The 16936-nt window shown below is 45.6% G+C and overlaps 1 protein-coding gene across 5 annotated transcripts in view; it reads left to right on the top strand.

Moving 5' to 3' along the window:
• The window catches only part of LOC309357773 (uncharacterized protein), a 70574-nt gene that overhangs the window by 25372 nt on the left and 28266 nt on the right, over positions 1-16936 (top strand). For all 5 annotated transcript variants that reach the window (XM_081890184.1, XM_081890183.1, XM_081890182.1 and 2 more), the window contains 10 exons: positions 212-327; positions 1423-1466; positions 2195-2298; positions 3224-3383; positions 6584-6685; positions 7821-7982; positions 9826-9919; positions 12530-12674; positions 13397-13601; positions 16740-16918. In XM_081890184.1, coding sequence (XP_081746310.1) covers positions 212-327; positions 1423-1466; positions 2195-2298; positions 3224-3383; positions 6584-6685; positions 7821-7982; positions 9826-9919; positions 12530-12674; positions 13397-13601; positions 16740-16918 — 1311 coding nt within the window. The remainder of the gene's footprint in view (positions 1-211; positions 328-1422; positions 1467-2194; positions 2299-3223; positions 3384-6583; positions 6686-7820; positions 7983-9825; positions 9920-12529; positions 12675-13396; positions 13602-16739; positions 16919-16936) is intronic.

Here is a 16936-nt window from a genome sequence, read left to right as displayed (position 1 = left end):
AGCCTTTCATAATGAATATTGCGGGGGGGGGGGAGGGAGCGGAACAATAAGGTGAGTTTGCAGAAACAAATCATATTTTTCAGGTGTCCTTTTAAGGGAGAGGGGAAATGCCTTTATTTCCAGCAGAAAGTGGCCTTGATGTCTATGAAATACTGATGATCCAATCTGTATCATGCAGAGTGTTGAATTCCTGTCTCCCTCTCCCTCTCAGGTGTTTCTGTCTTCAGCCTCCCAGCTTCTCACAGCTGACATTCAAAGGGCTTGGATTCACTTACAGCAAGGGGGCTTGCCTGCTGATGTTCCTGGGCTTAATAGACTGAATCAAAGGTAGAGTACCACACCCTGGCTCAAAAATACCTACAAGGCTGGTTGGCAACTAAATAACAGTTGTACCTTGGATCCCAAACGCCTTGCAAGTTGAACAGTTTGGCTCCTGAACGCTGTAAACCCGGAAGTGAGTGTTCCAGTTTGCAAACGTTCTTTGGGACCTGAACGTCCAACGTGACTTCCGCAGCTTCTGATTGGCCACAGGATCTTCCTGCAGCCAATCGGAAGCCATGCCTTGGTTTCCGAACATTTTGGAAGTCAAACGGACTTCTGGAACGGATTCTGTTTGACTTCCGAGGTACGACTGTACACCAGGGATGGGGAACTCCTGTTCCCATCAACCCTAGCCATGATTGTTGCTGCTGCTGTTGTTGTTATAGTTTATTCTACTCAGAGTAGACCCGCAGAAATTAATCAACTTCTGTTAGTCATGTCTATTAATTTCAGTGGGTCTACTCTGAGTAGGGCTAAAATAAAGTGAACCCATAGGCATTTAGCGACTTCCATCTACGAAAATGGATGCAATTGATACCGCCCATTGCATCATAGTCACGGGTGGCTCTTCCTGCGTTAAAGGACACTGGCTTGGACTAGATGACTTCTGGAGTCGCACACTCCTAATTTTGGCATTCCAGTTACTGTGCTGGCTGCAGCCCTCTTAAGCCACACTTTCTGCCCACTCGATCTTCCTCCTCTTGCTGAGAAAACGCTGCGGTGCAGCCATTCTCTCATTTGACTTATAAATTAAGGAGAGCAATTCTAAATCCTTCAGCCACAATGAATATTTTATACTGGGAAATTATGCATGCCTGTCTGTGCTGTGTGCAGAAATAGTTTTGCGATGCTCATGTGTGTAGTTGTGGTTTTTGGTTGTTGTTTTCAAGTACAAATGCCGGACTCTGTTGTTCCAGCTTTTGTTTTTCTGGGATGTGTGTGTTTTTCACAGCAGACTGCAGAATAACTTTAATGAGCAAAAGTAATTAAAATGAGAATTTAGCTCTGATTGTTGCCTACTGCTCCCTCCTCTTCCTCTGTGTACTGAGAGGAGGAACTAAATTATGAAAACCCACTAATTAGCACTATTTGCATGTGCAGGCCGCTTGTGGATCTGTCTCCTCCGAGGCATGGCTCAGCAGAAGGTACGTAACTCCCCCTCACAACCCGCCCTGTTCTAGGTTGATGCTAATACTGAAGAACACAAAAGAGAGAGCGTAAAGGTTAAAAGTCCCTGCAGATCACAATAGCTGGCATGTCTTAGCAGAGATCTCAACTACCACAACAATCATGACTTACTCTACTGTGTATTGAGCCTTTCTAAAGCACTCCGCAATCATTATTAGATTTCCTCTGAAAAAAGGGGTTTAGACTCATTCAAGAAACTGCGGTGCCTGGTAAAATAAGCCATGCTTTTTGTGACAGTGGGTGCCGGCTTCTTCTCACCCCCTCCAGGAGTGATATTCTGCAATTACTGGGCCAGGCTGGTGGGCTGTTGTTGTTGCTTGTGGGTCACGGGTGCAACAGTTGTCTTGTGAATCACCTTGAGATCTTTTGACGAAGGGCCACAAAAGTGGGAGAACCGGCCCTGCCGCCCCAGAACATGCATGTTATAAAAAGTTACAGGAAGTTATGGAACATGCACCAATTGGAAACAGAGCGATATATCTGCCCCAGAACACAAACAGCATCTCAAGCGGGATTGCAGATAACCATCCGATATCCTCATGAATGTAAATCAACATGAATGGACAATGAAAAGGGCGTGGGGGGAAGGGGCTTTTGTTTTTAAGGTGCCAAAACACACTTTATTGCTTTTGCTGCCCCTCTGGAAATTGGTTAATGATGATCTTTTGACAATTTGTTTTCGCAGCTGGAAAAATGTGTCTGGACCCTGGGGAAATCTCGCCAACTGGCGTGAAGGATATTTTATTGACGGTAGTTTTACCAGTTCCTCGGGCTGAGACTCGCCACAGTGTAAGTAGTAAATTAATTATATGGGCATGGCAATAATCTTTAATTTACCAAAGAGAGAAGTCAAGTGAAGAGAGATGTGGGTGTAGATAACTTGTTTTGAGCAAAACCCATGGCAGGGGTGAGGGACCTGGGGCCCGCCTTGATGTTGTTGAACTCCAAATCCCATCAGCCCCAGTCAGGGATGATGGGAGATGGAGTCCTACCACATCTGGAGCCCCACCCGGATGAAATCACATTACTCGTTACTCTGCAATTACTATCTTTTAATGTTTCTAGTTCATTCAATTATTTTTGTTTCAATTTTTATTCATTTTAATATAAACCCAAACAATAGCACCATGACTCAATATAAAGCATAAAATGCAGAACTGAAAAAGGGAGTACACAAAAGCAGTGCCATGATACAGATTAAGAAATGCATTTATATCCAGTATCAAAGGACTACCATTCTTAAATCGTGTCCTCATTCCCCTAGGGGAAGGGATAGAAAGCATAGCATGATTTTGCAAAATGCTATACCTGTTGTCTGAACCAGATCCATTTGTAGTGCAGGTGGAAGAGAGAGCCCATAAGTTGTATGCTGCCACCCCAGAGCCCCTCCCTGCTAACCTTGCCCCACATCACCACTCCACCCTCCCACATGCCACTGAAACAGGGTTTGAAAGCCACTGCTCTATTATAATGGATCACGCCAGTTATGACCAGTGATGTATTTTCCTTTGTTTGCTGACTGTATCGTACATTATAGCAGGATAGACTGAAGACTTGTGCCCTTTCAGTAATACAATCACAGGTAGGCACTGGAAAAGTAATGTTTTCCCCCTGCGATTAATTAAATTGATCTGCACAGTGACTCATTCGTTGTAATGTAGAATAATATGTCTTGTTCCTTTTTTTCAATCCCCGCCCCGCTCCCTTCTCATAGGAGTCTCTCTTAAAAAAATTTGATCCTTCTGCTGTGAAGTTAACAGTTTCGGTGTTTTGTGGCCCTGAAATGCTGCGTTCCAAGACAAGCTCTTTCAGCTCCTCCCTTCTGCGGAAAACCCAAGGAAAAACAGAAACTGGATTTACTCTTCAGTTCAGTGGTATGAAAACGAACCAGTTGGTTGCTGAGTATTTTTAATGCTGGAAGGTCATTATCAGCAGAAACACAATAAATAGCTTGCCCTTCCTCAAGCTGGTGCTCAGCCAGGGAACATCAGCTCTCCAGTGGATGGTGGTCGACAGGTTGAGAATGAACTCTGTTTTGGGGAGAAAGTGGGTGGCCAGGTGTGAGGGATCCCCTGGTCCTGAACCAGGTAAAAGTAAAGGGACCCCTGACCGTTAGGTCCAGTCGTGACCAACTCTGGGGTTGCGGTGCTCATCTCGCTTTATTGGCCGAGGGAGCTCGCGTACAGCTCCCGGGTCATGTGGCCAGCAGGACTAAGCCACTTCTGGTGAACCAGAGCAGCACACAGAAACGCCATTTACCTTCCCACTGGAGCGGTACCTATTTATCTACTTGCACTTTGACGTGCTTTCGAACTGCTAGGTTGGCAGGAGCAGGGACCAAGCAATGGGAGCTCACCCCATTGTGGGGATTTGAACCGGCGAGCTTCTGATCGGCAGGTCCTAGGCTCTATGGTTTAACCCACAGAGCCACCTGTGTCCCCCTGAAACAGGTAACTGTGCCCATAAAAGACCAGTTGTACAGCCCGGGAGTCATTTCGGACTCACAGCTGTCCATGGAAGCACATGCAGGTCAAACCTGTGTCCCGGGCGGCTGTCTACCAGCTCCATCTGGTATGCTAACTGAGACCGTACCTGTCCACACACTGTCTTGCCAGAGTGGTACATGCTCTGGTTATCTCCTGCTTGGAGAGGAGGTTATTGTTTTAATTTTATTATGTATTTTGTGTTCTCATTCTGTTGTGAACCGCCCTGCGGTCTTCGGATGAAGGTCAGCATACAAATTTAATAAATAATTAAAAACACTAATGACGATGGGAGTTGCAGTCTGTCATGCTTGGCAGCAGTCCCGTGTTCTTTCTGACATGTAGGTCCGCCCCAAAAGAATTAAGTTATCCCCAGAAAATCTGTCTGCTGAATAAATTATGAGCTAATTTCTCCCTGCTTTTTGTAATATACTGTGCAGAACAATAAGTTGCTGCTGAGATTGACTAATGGCTGGAAACAAATTGAGAGGTTTAATTAAAACTCAAAAGCTATTTATTGTGAGAATACTGCAAATCAATAGAGAGTACTGCTGTTATACAACCAGGCAGTACATAAAATATCTTTTTTCCCCTCCTTCCCCCTTCCCTCCCAAGCTAGTCCTGCTGAGGAATTGGAAATGTTACGCCGTTTGCAGTTTTTGTCGGTAGGAAGTACTTAAGATGAGAAACTGACTAAAGGAAGGTCACAGCCAACTTAGAACTGAAGCCCAATGTGGGAGCTAAGCTGTAGGCCAGGGATGCAGACATTGTTGGACTACAACTCCCATCATCCCTGACTGTTAGCCATGCTGACTTGGTCTGATGGGAGCTGGAGTCCAGCCAACATCTGGAGGGCCACTGGTTCTCCAGTTTCTGGAGTGGGAAGTTTTTACCCCTGAAGTATGTTTTTGACCAAGCAAAGGTTCTTAGTATTTATATAACAGGCTAATCCAGAACTTAGGAAGCTGCCTTTATGCTATCTCAAGCCATTGCTTTACCTAGTCCAGTATTGTCTGAGAGGCAGTAGCTCTTCAAGGTCTCAAGCAGAGGGTCTTTCAAATCACCTGCTGCCTTCTAACTTGAAATGCCAGAAACAGAGACTTTCTGCATGCAAAGCAGGCCACAAAGCAGGCTGACTTTGGTCCCCATCATTCTTCACAGAAGAGTTGGGAGGGACGTCAAGGATCATCTAGTCCAATCCCCTGCCCTCTTCCTCTGCATAATTTATTCAGTGCCTTCCAGGAGACATTTCCAGGTGATGTACAATAAGAACAACTTAAAAACAGTGGCGTAGCGTGGGGGTGCAGGGGGGGCCGGCCACACCGGGTGCAACATCTGGGAGTTAGGGTTAGGGGGCGCAAATCCACGGGTTAGGGGGCGCAAATTACTTGCCTTGCCCCGGGTGCTGACATCCCACGCTACGCCACTGCTTAAAAGCAACAGCAAAACCCAGCAGATAGATAGATAGATAGATAGATAGATAGATAGATAGATAGATAGATAGATAGATAGCAAAATAGACACCGATGGCAGAGACCCATTTTTTCTGGAAAGTGCAGGTAGAGGGTGCCTGTCATATCTCGAACAGCGGCTCCTACACAAGGAAAGCCCTGCTCCTGGTTCTGGTGGGGCAAGCAGGCTTCTGATATCTTTGGATTTTTCAGGAGAAGCTCTCTCATGGGCCTCAGGGACCTTCTGGGTATATAAGGGCAAAGGTTGTTTCTCAAGTTACAAATAAGCTATAAACCATCAGAAATCTCCAAGAAGCTTCATTGCTTTCCAAGTGTTTCCTTGCTCAGCACAGTACCAGGGAGAGCCCTTTCTGCTGTCCTGTGCTTCTGAAGTCAGTGTGGCCTTAGGGAGAATCCATGAATTTCTCTAGGTGCTGAATGAGGATTGGGAGAGGTCCAGGGCCCCACTCAGCAGCTCCCCACACCACCCCCAGAAATGCAGCAGGGTTGGCTTACCACACTTGAATTAAATAATGCATATGACCATCTAAAGACGTGGGGGTTAGTAAAACCATTAAGTCCGGCTTCTGAAACAGGGGTGACTAACCTGCGGCTCACCATATGTTGTTGAACTACAATTCCCATAGGTTCCAGGTTCAATTCCTTGCATCTCCAGGTAGGGTTGGGGAAATTTTTATTTATTTTATTCAAAATTAAAACAAAACATATTATCCAGAAACATATCATCCTTATTTTTTCTCCCTCCCCCTTCCCCCCGACTTCCAGTCTTTGGTTTCTCTAAAAGTGCTGTTTTCTGCATGTTACAAAGTTGTATAGATCATCAAACTATTTAGCTGATTATTATCAATAAAAAGTTTGTGAATGTTTATTCAAAGGGGGGGGGGTTGTTGCCTGAAACCCTGGAGAGCTGCTGCCAGCCAGTGTTGGTAATACTGCGCTAGATGGTCTGACTTGGTATATATTCCAGTGAATTCTGTCCCTCCAAAATTAGCTACCGTAATTCCTGGACTGGAAAAAAAAATCTCTTTCTTTGCTACGAAAACTGCAAATCGTTTCTAAAACAAAGTAACACAACGATCAAATAACTGTCCCTTGTCTTTTGTTGTTCTTGTTGTCAAGAATCATTTGCATTTGATTCCCTGGACCCAACAGCATTCGTAGGCGTGCAAGACGCAAAACCTTACATCTTGTTGAAGGTCACGTACAGTCCTAAAGGAACAGGTAACGTCTTCTTTGGTGGGCGCAGTTCGCATTCTCTCCACACACGGTATCTGAACAGAGGATTGTTTGTGGCAGCCCCTGAGCCGTGGAACTCCCTCTCCACAATGCTGCATCTGGCACCTTCATTGTATAGCCTTCATAGAATCATACAGTTGGAAGGGACACAAGGGTCATCTAGTCCAACCCCCTGCAATGCAGAAATCTCAGCTAAAGCATCCATGGTTGATGGCCATTCAATCTCTGCTAAAAAAAAAACCTCCAAGGAAGGGAGAGTGCACCACTGAATACAAAACTCTTTTACTCTCATCGTTGATATCTAAATTTCAGGACCCACCTTATTTCTGTGATTTTATCTTGTTTTGGACTGTTGCATTTTAACAGTTGTAACCCTGGGATCTTAGTGTGAAGGGCAAGTTTATTGTTGTTGCTGTTGTTGTTGTTAATTCTGAGTAGTTGTGAGCATCAGCAGTGCCACCTCCTCGGTTGGTTGGCTGTAAGTAAGGAGACAGGTAAGGTGGGGTCTGGCTGAGGGCAGAGTGAGGCTGATGGGTTAGCACCCTGTTATGTACTGAGTTGAATAGGATCCAAACTGCAGCAGTCTGATTGGTCCTAGAACAATAGGATCCAAAATGCAGCAGTCTGATTGGTCCTAGAACAATAGGATTCAGAATGCAGCAGTCTGATTGGTCCTAGAACAATGCAGCAGTATGATTGGTTGGCAGGAACCACCCAATCATGCTCCAGATAGAAGTGAATCCACAACCTGATTGGCTTACAGTAGAATTCTGGAATTAGCCAATCATGTGCAGCCCATTGTGTAAATAATGTATATAAAGCAGATACTTTGAGGAGACTTTCATTCATTCCTCCTCACCGCTATGAGCTGAATAAAGAGCATGAAATCACTTTGCGACTCTGAGTATATTTCACACCCCTTTCCCCCCAGTGCACCAGTCTTCACTATCATCACACTTGCACACAATAGCCCACAAAAGAATTGCATTTAGCCCTTGGTTGAGAAAAGGACACTTGCCCTCTCTGGGATTCCTGTCTTCAGAGCTGCTGCTGCTGTCTGGTTTGGTTACCCCCAAAAGGGATGTAAACCGACTAAGAACCTCGTTTTCCTGCTTTACAGATTCACTGGCTCTTGGGTGGCAGAAAGTGGATGTGTTCCAGCAAGAAACTACAGGTTCTGGAATGATCTGGGCCCCTCGGGAATTCTCACCTTGCGTGCCTCTGAATCCTGGGGAAGTGCCTGAAGCTATAATGGGGTGTCCTTTCAGAGAGCTTCCCAAAGGTAACAGAGTCGTAGGTAATGGGTGAAGCTATGGTTTATAAACCACACTTTTTAGCTAACCATAGTTAAAACTGATCATACAAACCTGGCCTCATGGGTTCGTATAATAATTTTGGTATAATCTATATACCAATAATATATATATAATATATAATATAATAACCAACAATAATGTTGGTGTTGGGGCTGCAACCATAAATCCAAAACATCCAAATGTGGTGGGGGCCCTGTTCCCTACCACTTCTTTTATTTCTCCTTATATGGGCAATGACATCATCTTGGCATCAGAGCTGAGGATGTGTAGGAATTTGCCCAGCAACAATGCAGTCAGGTCTGAGGGATTCCCTGTTGGCCATACTTCTGCCTCTAGCCACTATTGGCCTGGACAACTAGGGTTGGGATTATGGAAATGAATGAAAGGGCCAGGGGGTGGACAGTTGCAGAGCGCTGGTTTGGTTGACCTGACCAGCACATTCCATCACACTATAGAGAGATGTTGCTAAGAAGGTGCTATTTGAAAGAAACCCCATCAAACCTGGTGGGACTTAACTTCTGAGTGGACCTATAGGATTGGTAATTCTAATCTGATGGGAGCAAAGTAAACATTGAAGCAGGGTAGTCTTATTCTGGATTATTTAATCCAGAACTTTCTTGTATCTGGCTCCAGTATGTGACCCCTAGCAGATTACCTCTAAGGGAATGTGGTGTTTGGGGCCAGCCCTTTCATTGGGCAGAGTGAAGCAGTTGCCTCAGGTGGCAGGTGCTGGGGGCACAGGAAATGATGAGGTGTTTGTGCTAACAGCCTACCCTGTACCTCCTAAAATAACCTGCTACCGGTGCAGTGGAGGGTGTTGTTCTCATGCCAGTATCAAAGCAAGGTCATTTCCCGACTGTCAATATTTACAGGTAGGATTCAGCCATATACTGGAAAATCCAGGTTGCACAATTGCAGATGGTTGGGAGTTCTTGTGCAATAAATTCACTTCTCTCCAAAGGTCAAACCTTTTTTGCAAATGCATGGGGAAGTGTGGGACAACACTTGCCCTGACACAATGGTCATCTGACCTCCCCTCAAACAAATCAAAATGAATGCTCATTCAATAGCCACCTGATCTCCCTGAAAGCAAATCAGGTTCAATGCTAAATAAAAACAGGTTGTCCAGGTGTGATCTACGATTTGGCTGCCGATCTAGTTGGCTTCTGTATGTGGCTGGGGAAACCCAGCCAGATAGGCGGGGTACAAATAATAAATTGTTGTTGTTGTTATGTGGAATAGAAGCAGGGGGAAGGCATATATTGAACTTGACTTCAGGCAACAAAATGTCTTGGGCTGGCCCTGGGTGCCCTCAAGACGGGGCAGAAGTTTGCCCACTCTTGCAGTGTAGTGTTCTATGCCTGACACCCAGAGGACACCTATACTGCAGAGTGTTCCCACACTTTTAAATCTGGGATTGAACCCATCTAGGTAGAGCCCCTTGTTGCATGCTAGGTCTGAGTCTCAGTACAATCATGACAGCCACACACTTTGCTCTGGAGTCTCAGCCAATAAATGCCCCTCTGGGTCTCTTTCCAGAGAACGGATAATTCCTTTGAGGCAGCTGCCAAAGGGTCTGTAAAGGGGGAGCCAATTTCTCACTTAGAGAAGAATAGGTTTTCATTTAATTTTCTTAATTGATCTTGTGCTGCTGCCGTCTATTTAAATTTGCCTGAGTGATAACTGTAGCTGTGCCGGACTTGACCTTCTGACAATAATTCTTTTTCTGTGTGAAGAGTACAGTGTGTGTGTGTGTTTAATTGTACTAGAAAGTAGAGGTGCATTGCAGTAAATCACATATGTTTCCAGATTTTGCGGAGAGCCGTTCAACGATCCAGCTGACAGTGTATGATGTTGCCAACGAAAGACGGAGACTGCAAAGCCACCGCTTGAGGGAAGAAAGGTAACCACTGAAACTTGGGGGGGAACATGGCTTGGATGGGAAAATACTGGCTGCATTTTATTTTTCTAGAAGGCTCCTACCCAGTGTTGCTCTGGAATTCTAAGAAACAAAAAAAATCAGTGCAGTTTTGAAATCAGTGGTTCAAATCTGTGCAGTTTTTAAAAGTTCTGTCTGCCATCTTGATTCAAAACTATTGTATCCATACATAGATGAAAACCTGCACCTTGATCTCACGAACCAGCCTGCAAAATTTGATTGCCTATGGTATCTCAAGAGCTGTCAAAATGCAAAGCAAGCAAACAAATTTCCAAAATATTTAATATATTATTAATGCGAGACAATACTGCTTTTTATTTGACAAGCTTCTGTGCTGCAAGCAGCAATCCCTTTTTAAAGCCACCTTCTGGTTTCTAAAAAGCAAAAGAACCCCAAACTAGTTCCCTGTTTCTGCCCTAAGATCCTTGTTCTTTCCTACCGAAACCATATCTTGCCATGCATTGTTATATTTATGACTCATATTGGGATTTACGGGGCCTCTCTTGATATATTTCTCATCTAACTAGCTAAATAGCTCACAGCCGACACACACAACTCTCCCTCGTTGAACATTTTCTCTCCTGTCATTTCTGCCAATTTATCTGCAGATTTACGGCCCCCCTGACTTTCACAGGTTTGAAAATTAACGCCAAAATCAATACGGCGTATAAAACGTAAGATGATTTTACTGTAAATTATTTTTCAAGACGTTGTGTCTGGCACGGGGCCTGCCTTGAAAAGGGGCGCTAACATGTATAAATGAAAATACAAAAGCGAGTGTTTCAGGCACAGAAACCGCCTCGTTCTCCAAAGCCCTGGCAGCTTTGAAGTGGGAAGCCAAGGCGGCGCTTTTACAGCACATACCAGCAAGGGGGGGGGGGACTGTGCAGCTTGGGAGCCTCAAAAGTGAAGCCAGCAGCTGCACGAAGTTTTATTTTTATTTTATTTGCCAGTGTCAGTCAGTCGTCTGCAAGCAAAACAGATTGGCAGGAGGAAATGGTTGCTGCCGCACCACATGCTATAAATGGAAAAGTTGGTAAAGTTTAACGGCTGAGAAAATTAGCAAGTTTCCTATCTCTTGGGCCCAAACTGGAAACTGCACCTTTGCAGCAGGGGACAGTGGCTCAGTGGTGGAGAGCACACCCCTTTCATCAATGGGGTGACAGATGTCTCAGCCAGATTGCCCTCACATCCCACTCCTTTCATTCAGGAGGTCCCAGGTTCAATCCAGTTGCAGGATTCTGGGGAGTGGTGCCAGAAAAGACTGTGTATAATAATAATAATAATAATAATAATAATAATAATAATAATAATAATAATAAATTATTATTTATTTATTTATTTATACCCTACCCATCTGGCTGGGTTTCCCTAGCCACTCTGGGCGGCTCCCAACAGAATTAAACAGGGCTGCCTTCCTATGTCTTCTAAAAGTTGTTTACAGTGTTACCTCGGGTTGCAGACGCTTCAGGTTGCAGACGCTTCAGGTTACAGACTCCGCTAACCCAGAAATAGTACCTCGGGTTAAGAACTTTGCTTCAGGATGAGAACAGAAATCGTGCAGTGGTGGTGGCAGTGGCACAGCGGCAGCAGGAGGTCCCATTAGCTAAAGTGGTACCTCAGGTTAAGAACAGTTTCCTTGGCATCTGATGGGAGGGTATTTCACAGGGGTGGCTTGGATGATGGTCAGGGGTGCCTCGAGCAACATTGGCCTCTGTCACTCTTTCCTTCCCTTCTCTGGTATCCACTCATGTCTCTGCCTCCCAAAGGCTTGCAGAGCTCTTTGTTGCAGCAGCCCTGGCTATCAGCTCCCCAGGCGAATGGTGCCTCTGGGGCTGACCAGGGGGTGTTTCGCAGGCCCCTGTGGGGCAATGGGAGGAGGCACCTCTCTTTGGGGCAGGAGGGCAGCTAATAGACCAAGTGTGGCAGCTGCCCAGAGGACTCCCAAGGAGAGGGGAGAGGGGAGAAGAGAGGAGGCTGAGGGAAAACTCGACAGGGAGGGCGTTTGAAAAGGGGCGAGGGCCTGCCAGCTCTGCAGGCAAGGGGTGACATAACTGGGCTCCTGAGCCCCACAGGGGTGCCGCAGAAAGACGGTAGTTGGTCAAGGAAGCCATGGACTCAAAAAGATTGAAAGCCTCTGATGTAAACCATTTAACCATTTAGGGACACGGGTGGCGCTGTGGGTTAAACCACAGAGCCTAGGACTTGCCGATCAGAAGGTTGGTGGTTCAAATCCCTGCGATGGGGTGAGCTCCTGTTGCTTGGTCCCTGATCCTGTCAACTTAGCAGTTCGAAAGAACGTCAAAGTGCAAGTAGATAAATAGGTACCACTCTGGCAGGAAGGTAAACGGCGTTTCCGTGTGCTGCTCTGGTTCGCCAGAAGCAGCTTAGTCATGCTGGGCACATGACCTGGAAGCTGTACACCAGCTCCCTCGGCCAATAAAGTGAGATGAGCACCGCAACCCCAGAGTTGGCCACGACTGGACCTAATGGTCAGGGGTCCCTTTACCCTTTACCTTTAAACCATTTAAACATGCTTGATTTATATTTCCTGTGCTTGTTTGTATCGATCAGGCTCCAAGGACCCTCTTTTCTCTATGCTCCTTGGGTCCCGCATGATCCCAGCATCATGCTACCAAATCCTCCGAGGATCAGCCAGCCATTTGATCTGTATATAGATGCTCTTCATTATATACCTGATAATGCAACCATCACAAAGGTAAGCTTCAGAATACTCCTGCGGCTCCCCACTTCAGTCAATGTGCCCTTATTAGCATTCCATATTGCGTAGCTGCTGGGGTGGTCTGGGAAAAGGGCGGTGGGCTGCTATGCCCGGCAGGGAGGCTTCTGCTGTGAGCTGCTTGCTTAACGTAAAGAGAGAAAGCTGTCATATACAGATTCACCCATCCTTGTCTTTGTCCGAGTCTCTCTTTTCAGAAAGGAAACTCTGCATTGGCCCTTAAATCTGCTTTCCGAGACCAGTTTTGCTGGAAATTATTTATCCCAGTAGGTCATGTTGGCTGATGTAAAAACAACAACAACCCCATATACAAGAATCCAGTTGGACTCCTTTTTTTTCTCATGGTGCCTTCTGCATACAGAAAAACACACTTATCTGTAAATGATACGTGGCTGAATTTTGGGTATATTATTTATTATCGTGCACACGATGTTGTTCTACCTTCGTGACAACTTTGCATTGAAAAGTGAGAGTGGGGAGGAAAGGGCGATTGGACTCCCTTCGCTGTCTGATTTAGGCTAGAAGGAAGCATAAATCAATGGGAAAGTCATGGAGGTCTAGGAAGGCGTAGTCAATATTGCTTTTTGCCCCAAGAACACAGAACAAAAAAGGTCTGGAACAGAGATGAATAAATCTCTACAACTCTGTGTATGTGTGCATATGTAAAATAATATATAAATTAATGTTCTCTACCTCATTAGGTAACAGGTCATTTCAGGAATACGGGCTTCAGCAATCTGCACCCTTTTGTAGCATTTCCTGTTCTCGAGAGCCCCTCTCGAAATCCAGAATTCCAGTACCGAGCAGCAATAGATGAAGGCATTTCAAGTGGGATGGATATCAACACTTGGCTTCTGTTTCAAGTTCATACAGTTGACATGGATTCTGGAGACCTCGTTCTGCTAGGTAACGGGACCTAGAAGCCATTTCCCCCCTTTTAAAAAAATTATCCATTTCTGAAACATTGCATTTCCTTCTGACAGTGTTGTAGCTGAGTCACTTCTTTACAGATCTAGCTCATGTGCAGACATTACGAGAAGGAGAAAAATCTTAGGCACTGAAGCCAGCGAGTAAACCAAATCCGCAAGCTTTTATCGAGAGCAGGGAGTATCACCTGACTTGCCCTACCCTATTGCTATTAAGAAGCTTCCTTATTGGTGGGCTGAAATCCCTGGCACTCCCTCTTTTGGCAAGAGCTCAGTAGCAGCACAGAATGCCCACCTGACATCCCGTAGACCAGTGGTGGCGAACCTATGGCACACATGCTAGAGGGGGCACTCCAAGCCCTCTCTGCAGGCACGGACAGCAGACAAAGTTTCCACACACACCCCACACCAGTGCATGTGGGAAACACTCCCTAGAGTGGTGGTGTTTGGGGGAGTTGCATGCCCACCAAGCAGCTGGCAGTCTGCTGTTGGTGAGCTGGCAAGCGCATGTTGGTTGCAGTGACGCAAGCGATTTTCAGCGTTTCTCAGTGGGGTTAGTGATTTTCTGTAGGCTGTGCATAGAAGCTGAACAACTTTGCTCTACCCTCTCCAAAAAAAAGCTGAATGACTCTGGGCCATCTCTCCCCATTCTCTTAAATTTGAGTTCCCCAAAATAGGGGGTGTCATATACCTGTTGTTGTTGTTTAGTTGTTTAGTCGTGTCCGCCTCTTCATGACCCCATGGGCCAGAGCATGCCAGGCACTCCTGTCTTCCACTGCCTCCCGCAGTTTGGTCAAACTCATGCTGGTAGCTTCGAGAATACTGTCCAACCACCTTGTCCTCTGTCGTCCCCTTTTCCTTGTGCCCTCCATCTTTCCCAACATCAGGGTATTTTCCAGGGAGCCTTCTCTTCTCATGAGGTGGCCAAAGGATTGGAGCCTCAGCTTCAGGATCTGATTTCCTTCAGAATGGATCGGTTTGATCTTCTTGCAGTCCATGGGACTCTCAAGAGTCTCCTCCAGCACCATAATTCAAAAGCATCTATTCTTCGGCGATCAGCTTCTTTATGGTCCAGCTCTCACTTCCATACATCGTGTCTTATACACAGGGGCACGGGGGCGCAAATTGCTGTGTTGGCACTTTCCGATATAGGCAGGTTTTGGGTTGCAGTTTGGGCACTCAGTCTCTAAAAGGTTCGCCACCACTGCCTTAGAGCAGTTTGCTTGAAGAATAGCCTTACCCCACATGTGATCACTCCGTCAGTCTGCTGAACTGGCATTTCTTCAAGCACTGTATAATGTTCTGCATTTGTGAGGAATAAGCCTCTTAGTGTGGCAACCCGTTAGTGCAGAACTCCCTGCCTATTGATATTAGGCCGGTACTACCATTGTACTGTTTTTCAACGCCTGATAAAAACCTCTTTTGCTTAGGCAAGGCTGCCCAGACATTTAATTTCATCATGTATGTTTTTAAAGCTATTGATTTTATCTCTTCTCATATTTTTATTATGCCTGCTTGTTTAGGAAGTCTGATGATTTTTATCGGCGTTTTCTAGCAAATACTATTTTCTGCGAACCGTTTAGGCAATTTTATTATTATTAAGTGATGTCTAAGCGCTGTTAGTTAAATAAATAATTACGTAATAGATTCCGTCTTGGGCAGCTGCCGAGATCTTAGATGAGTCCAGTTCGCCTCACACGTGGGAGAACATTACATCGCGTTGTTGTTGGTATTTTTAAGCCATTCATCTGCAACAGGCTCAGCCCAAACATCCCGGGCAGCGAACTGCAGATGAACATTTGAATGTGAAAGCATCGTAGATCTGCGATTCTACATTTTTACTTTGCCATTGGATGGGGGGGGGGGAAAGGAGTTGGAATCGTTTTAGACACAAATTGGACTGGCAGATGGCAAATGCAGTTTTAACTTAGGCACATAAACAAGGCACTCCGGCTAGGGAATACGTGATAGAGGGAGTCATCATCCAGTTTACTGATCAAGAAGAGAAGCATTTTTCAAGGCCGTTGTGTGGAAGAAGTAATTGAAACCATCAGTCTAGAATACAGCAGCAGGTTTCTTTGGGGGTTTTTTAAAAAAGGAAGAATGAGCAAGACATAAAATACTAGAATGCCAACAAGATGGAGCACACCGATCCCCACAAGAGGGGACCCGCCGATTCTGGGGACCAAGAGATGACTCAGGCCAGCCTGCTTCTTGAACCTGGGGCCTTCCAGATGTTGTTGAGCTACAACTCCTGTCACCTTAACACCCATATATGCCCTCTCATCCACTTTGATCTGTGGACCTGGCACTGCTAAGTGTGCTACACAATACTCGTTCCCCATTAGCACGAAAATTATTTTTTGTGTGTGGCAGCAATGGTTCTTTGCAACGCCCTACCTATTGACATCAGGCTGTTCTCTTTTTTGGGGGGGGACACGGGTGACGCTGTGGGTTAAACCACAGAGCCTAGGACTTGCCGATCAGAAGGTTGGCGGTTCGAATCCCCGCGACGGGGTGAGCTCCCTTTGCTCGGACCCTGCTCCTGCCAACCTAGCAGTTCGAAAGCACGTCAAAGTGCAAGTAGATAAATAGGTACCACTCCAGCGGGAAGGTAAACAGTGTTTCCATGCAGTGCTCTGGTTCACCAGAAGCTGCTTAGTCATGCTGGCCACATGACCCGGAAGCTGTACGCCGGCTCCCTTGGCAAATAAAGCGAGATGAGCGCCGCAACCCCAGAGTCGTTCACGACTGGGCCTAATGGTCAGGGGTCCCTTTACCTTTACTAAAAACATTTTTGATTAGGCAGGCCTATCCAGACATGTAGGTTGCCATGTGTTTCAATCTGGTCTTTTTACCCTATCATTGGTTTTAACTTGTTAAAAAAAATTTTAAATAGTTGTTTTTAACTGTTCTCACTGATTAATTTATCGTGTTGTTCTTTTTGTGAACCACTTTGAGGTTTGCTTGTTTGTTTACAATCAGGTGGTATATGAAATTTAATAAATAAATGAATAAATTAGGCATGCCGGCTAAGGCAGTTGGGAATCCAGCAAGGTCTGGATTGGGAGTTTTTTTTAAATCAAATAATAACTTGCCCCTTTGTGGATGACTGTAGGAAGCTGTGTCATCCACATCTTTAATGCTGAAGGAGAATTAAATGTGGGAGGGTTTCAACTGAAACTGAGAGCTGGCTTGCTGGAAGACGGACCCTCACCTCTTACCCCGTCTTCGCTGAATCACCATGCAGTTATTCCTTGCTGTACTCTCCTTATTCGACTCTTACCACATGCTCAGGCAAGTCTCTTTGTTATT

Source organism: Podarcis melisellensis (assembly GCF_964234715.1).
Source record: "Podarcis melisellensis genome assembly, chromosome: 15".
NCBI classification, from domain to species: domain Eukaryota; kingdom Metazoa; phylum Chordata; class Lepidosauria; order Squamata; family Lacertidae; genus Podarcis; species Podarcis melisellensis.
Note: the sequence above shows the minus strand (reverse complement) of the source record. Positions and strands in the feature narration are given on the sequence as shown.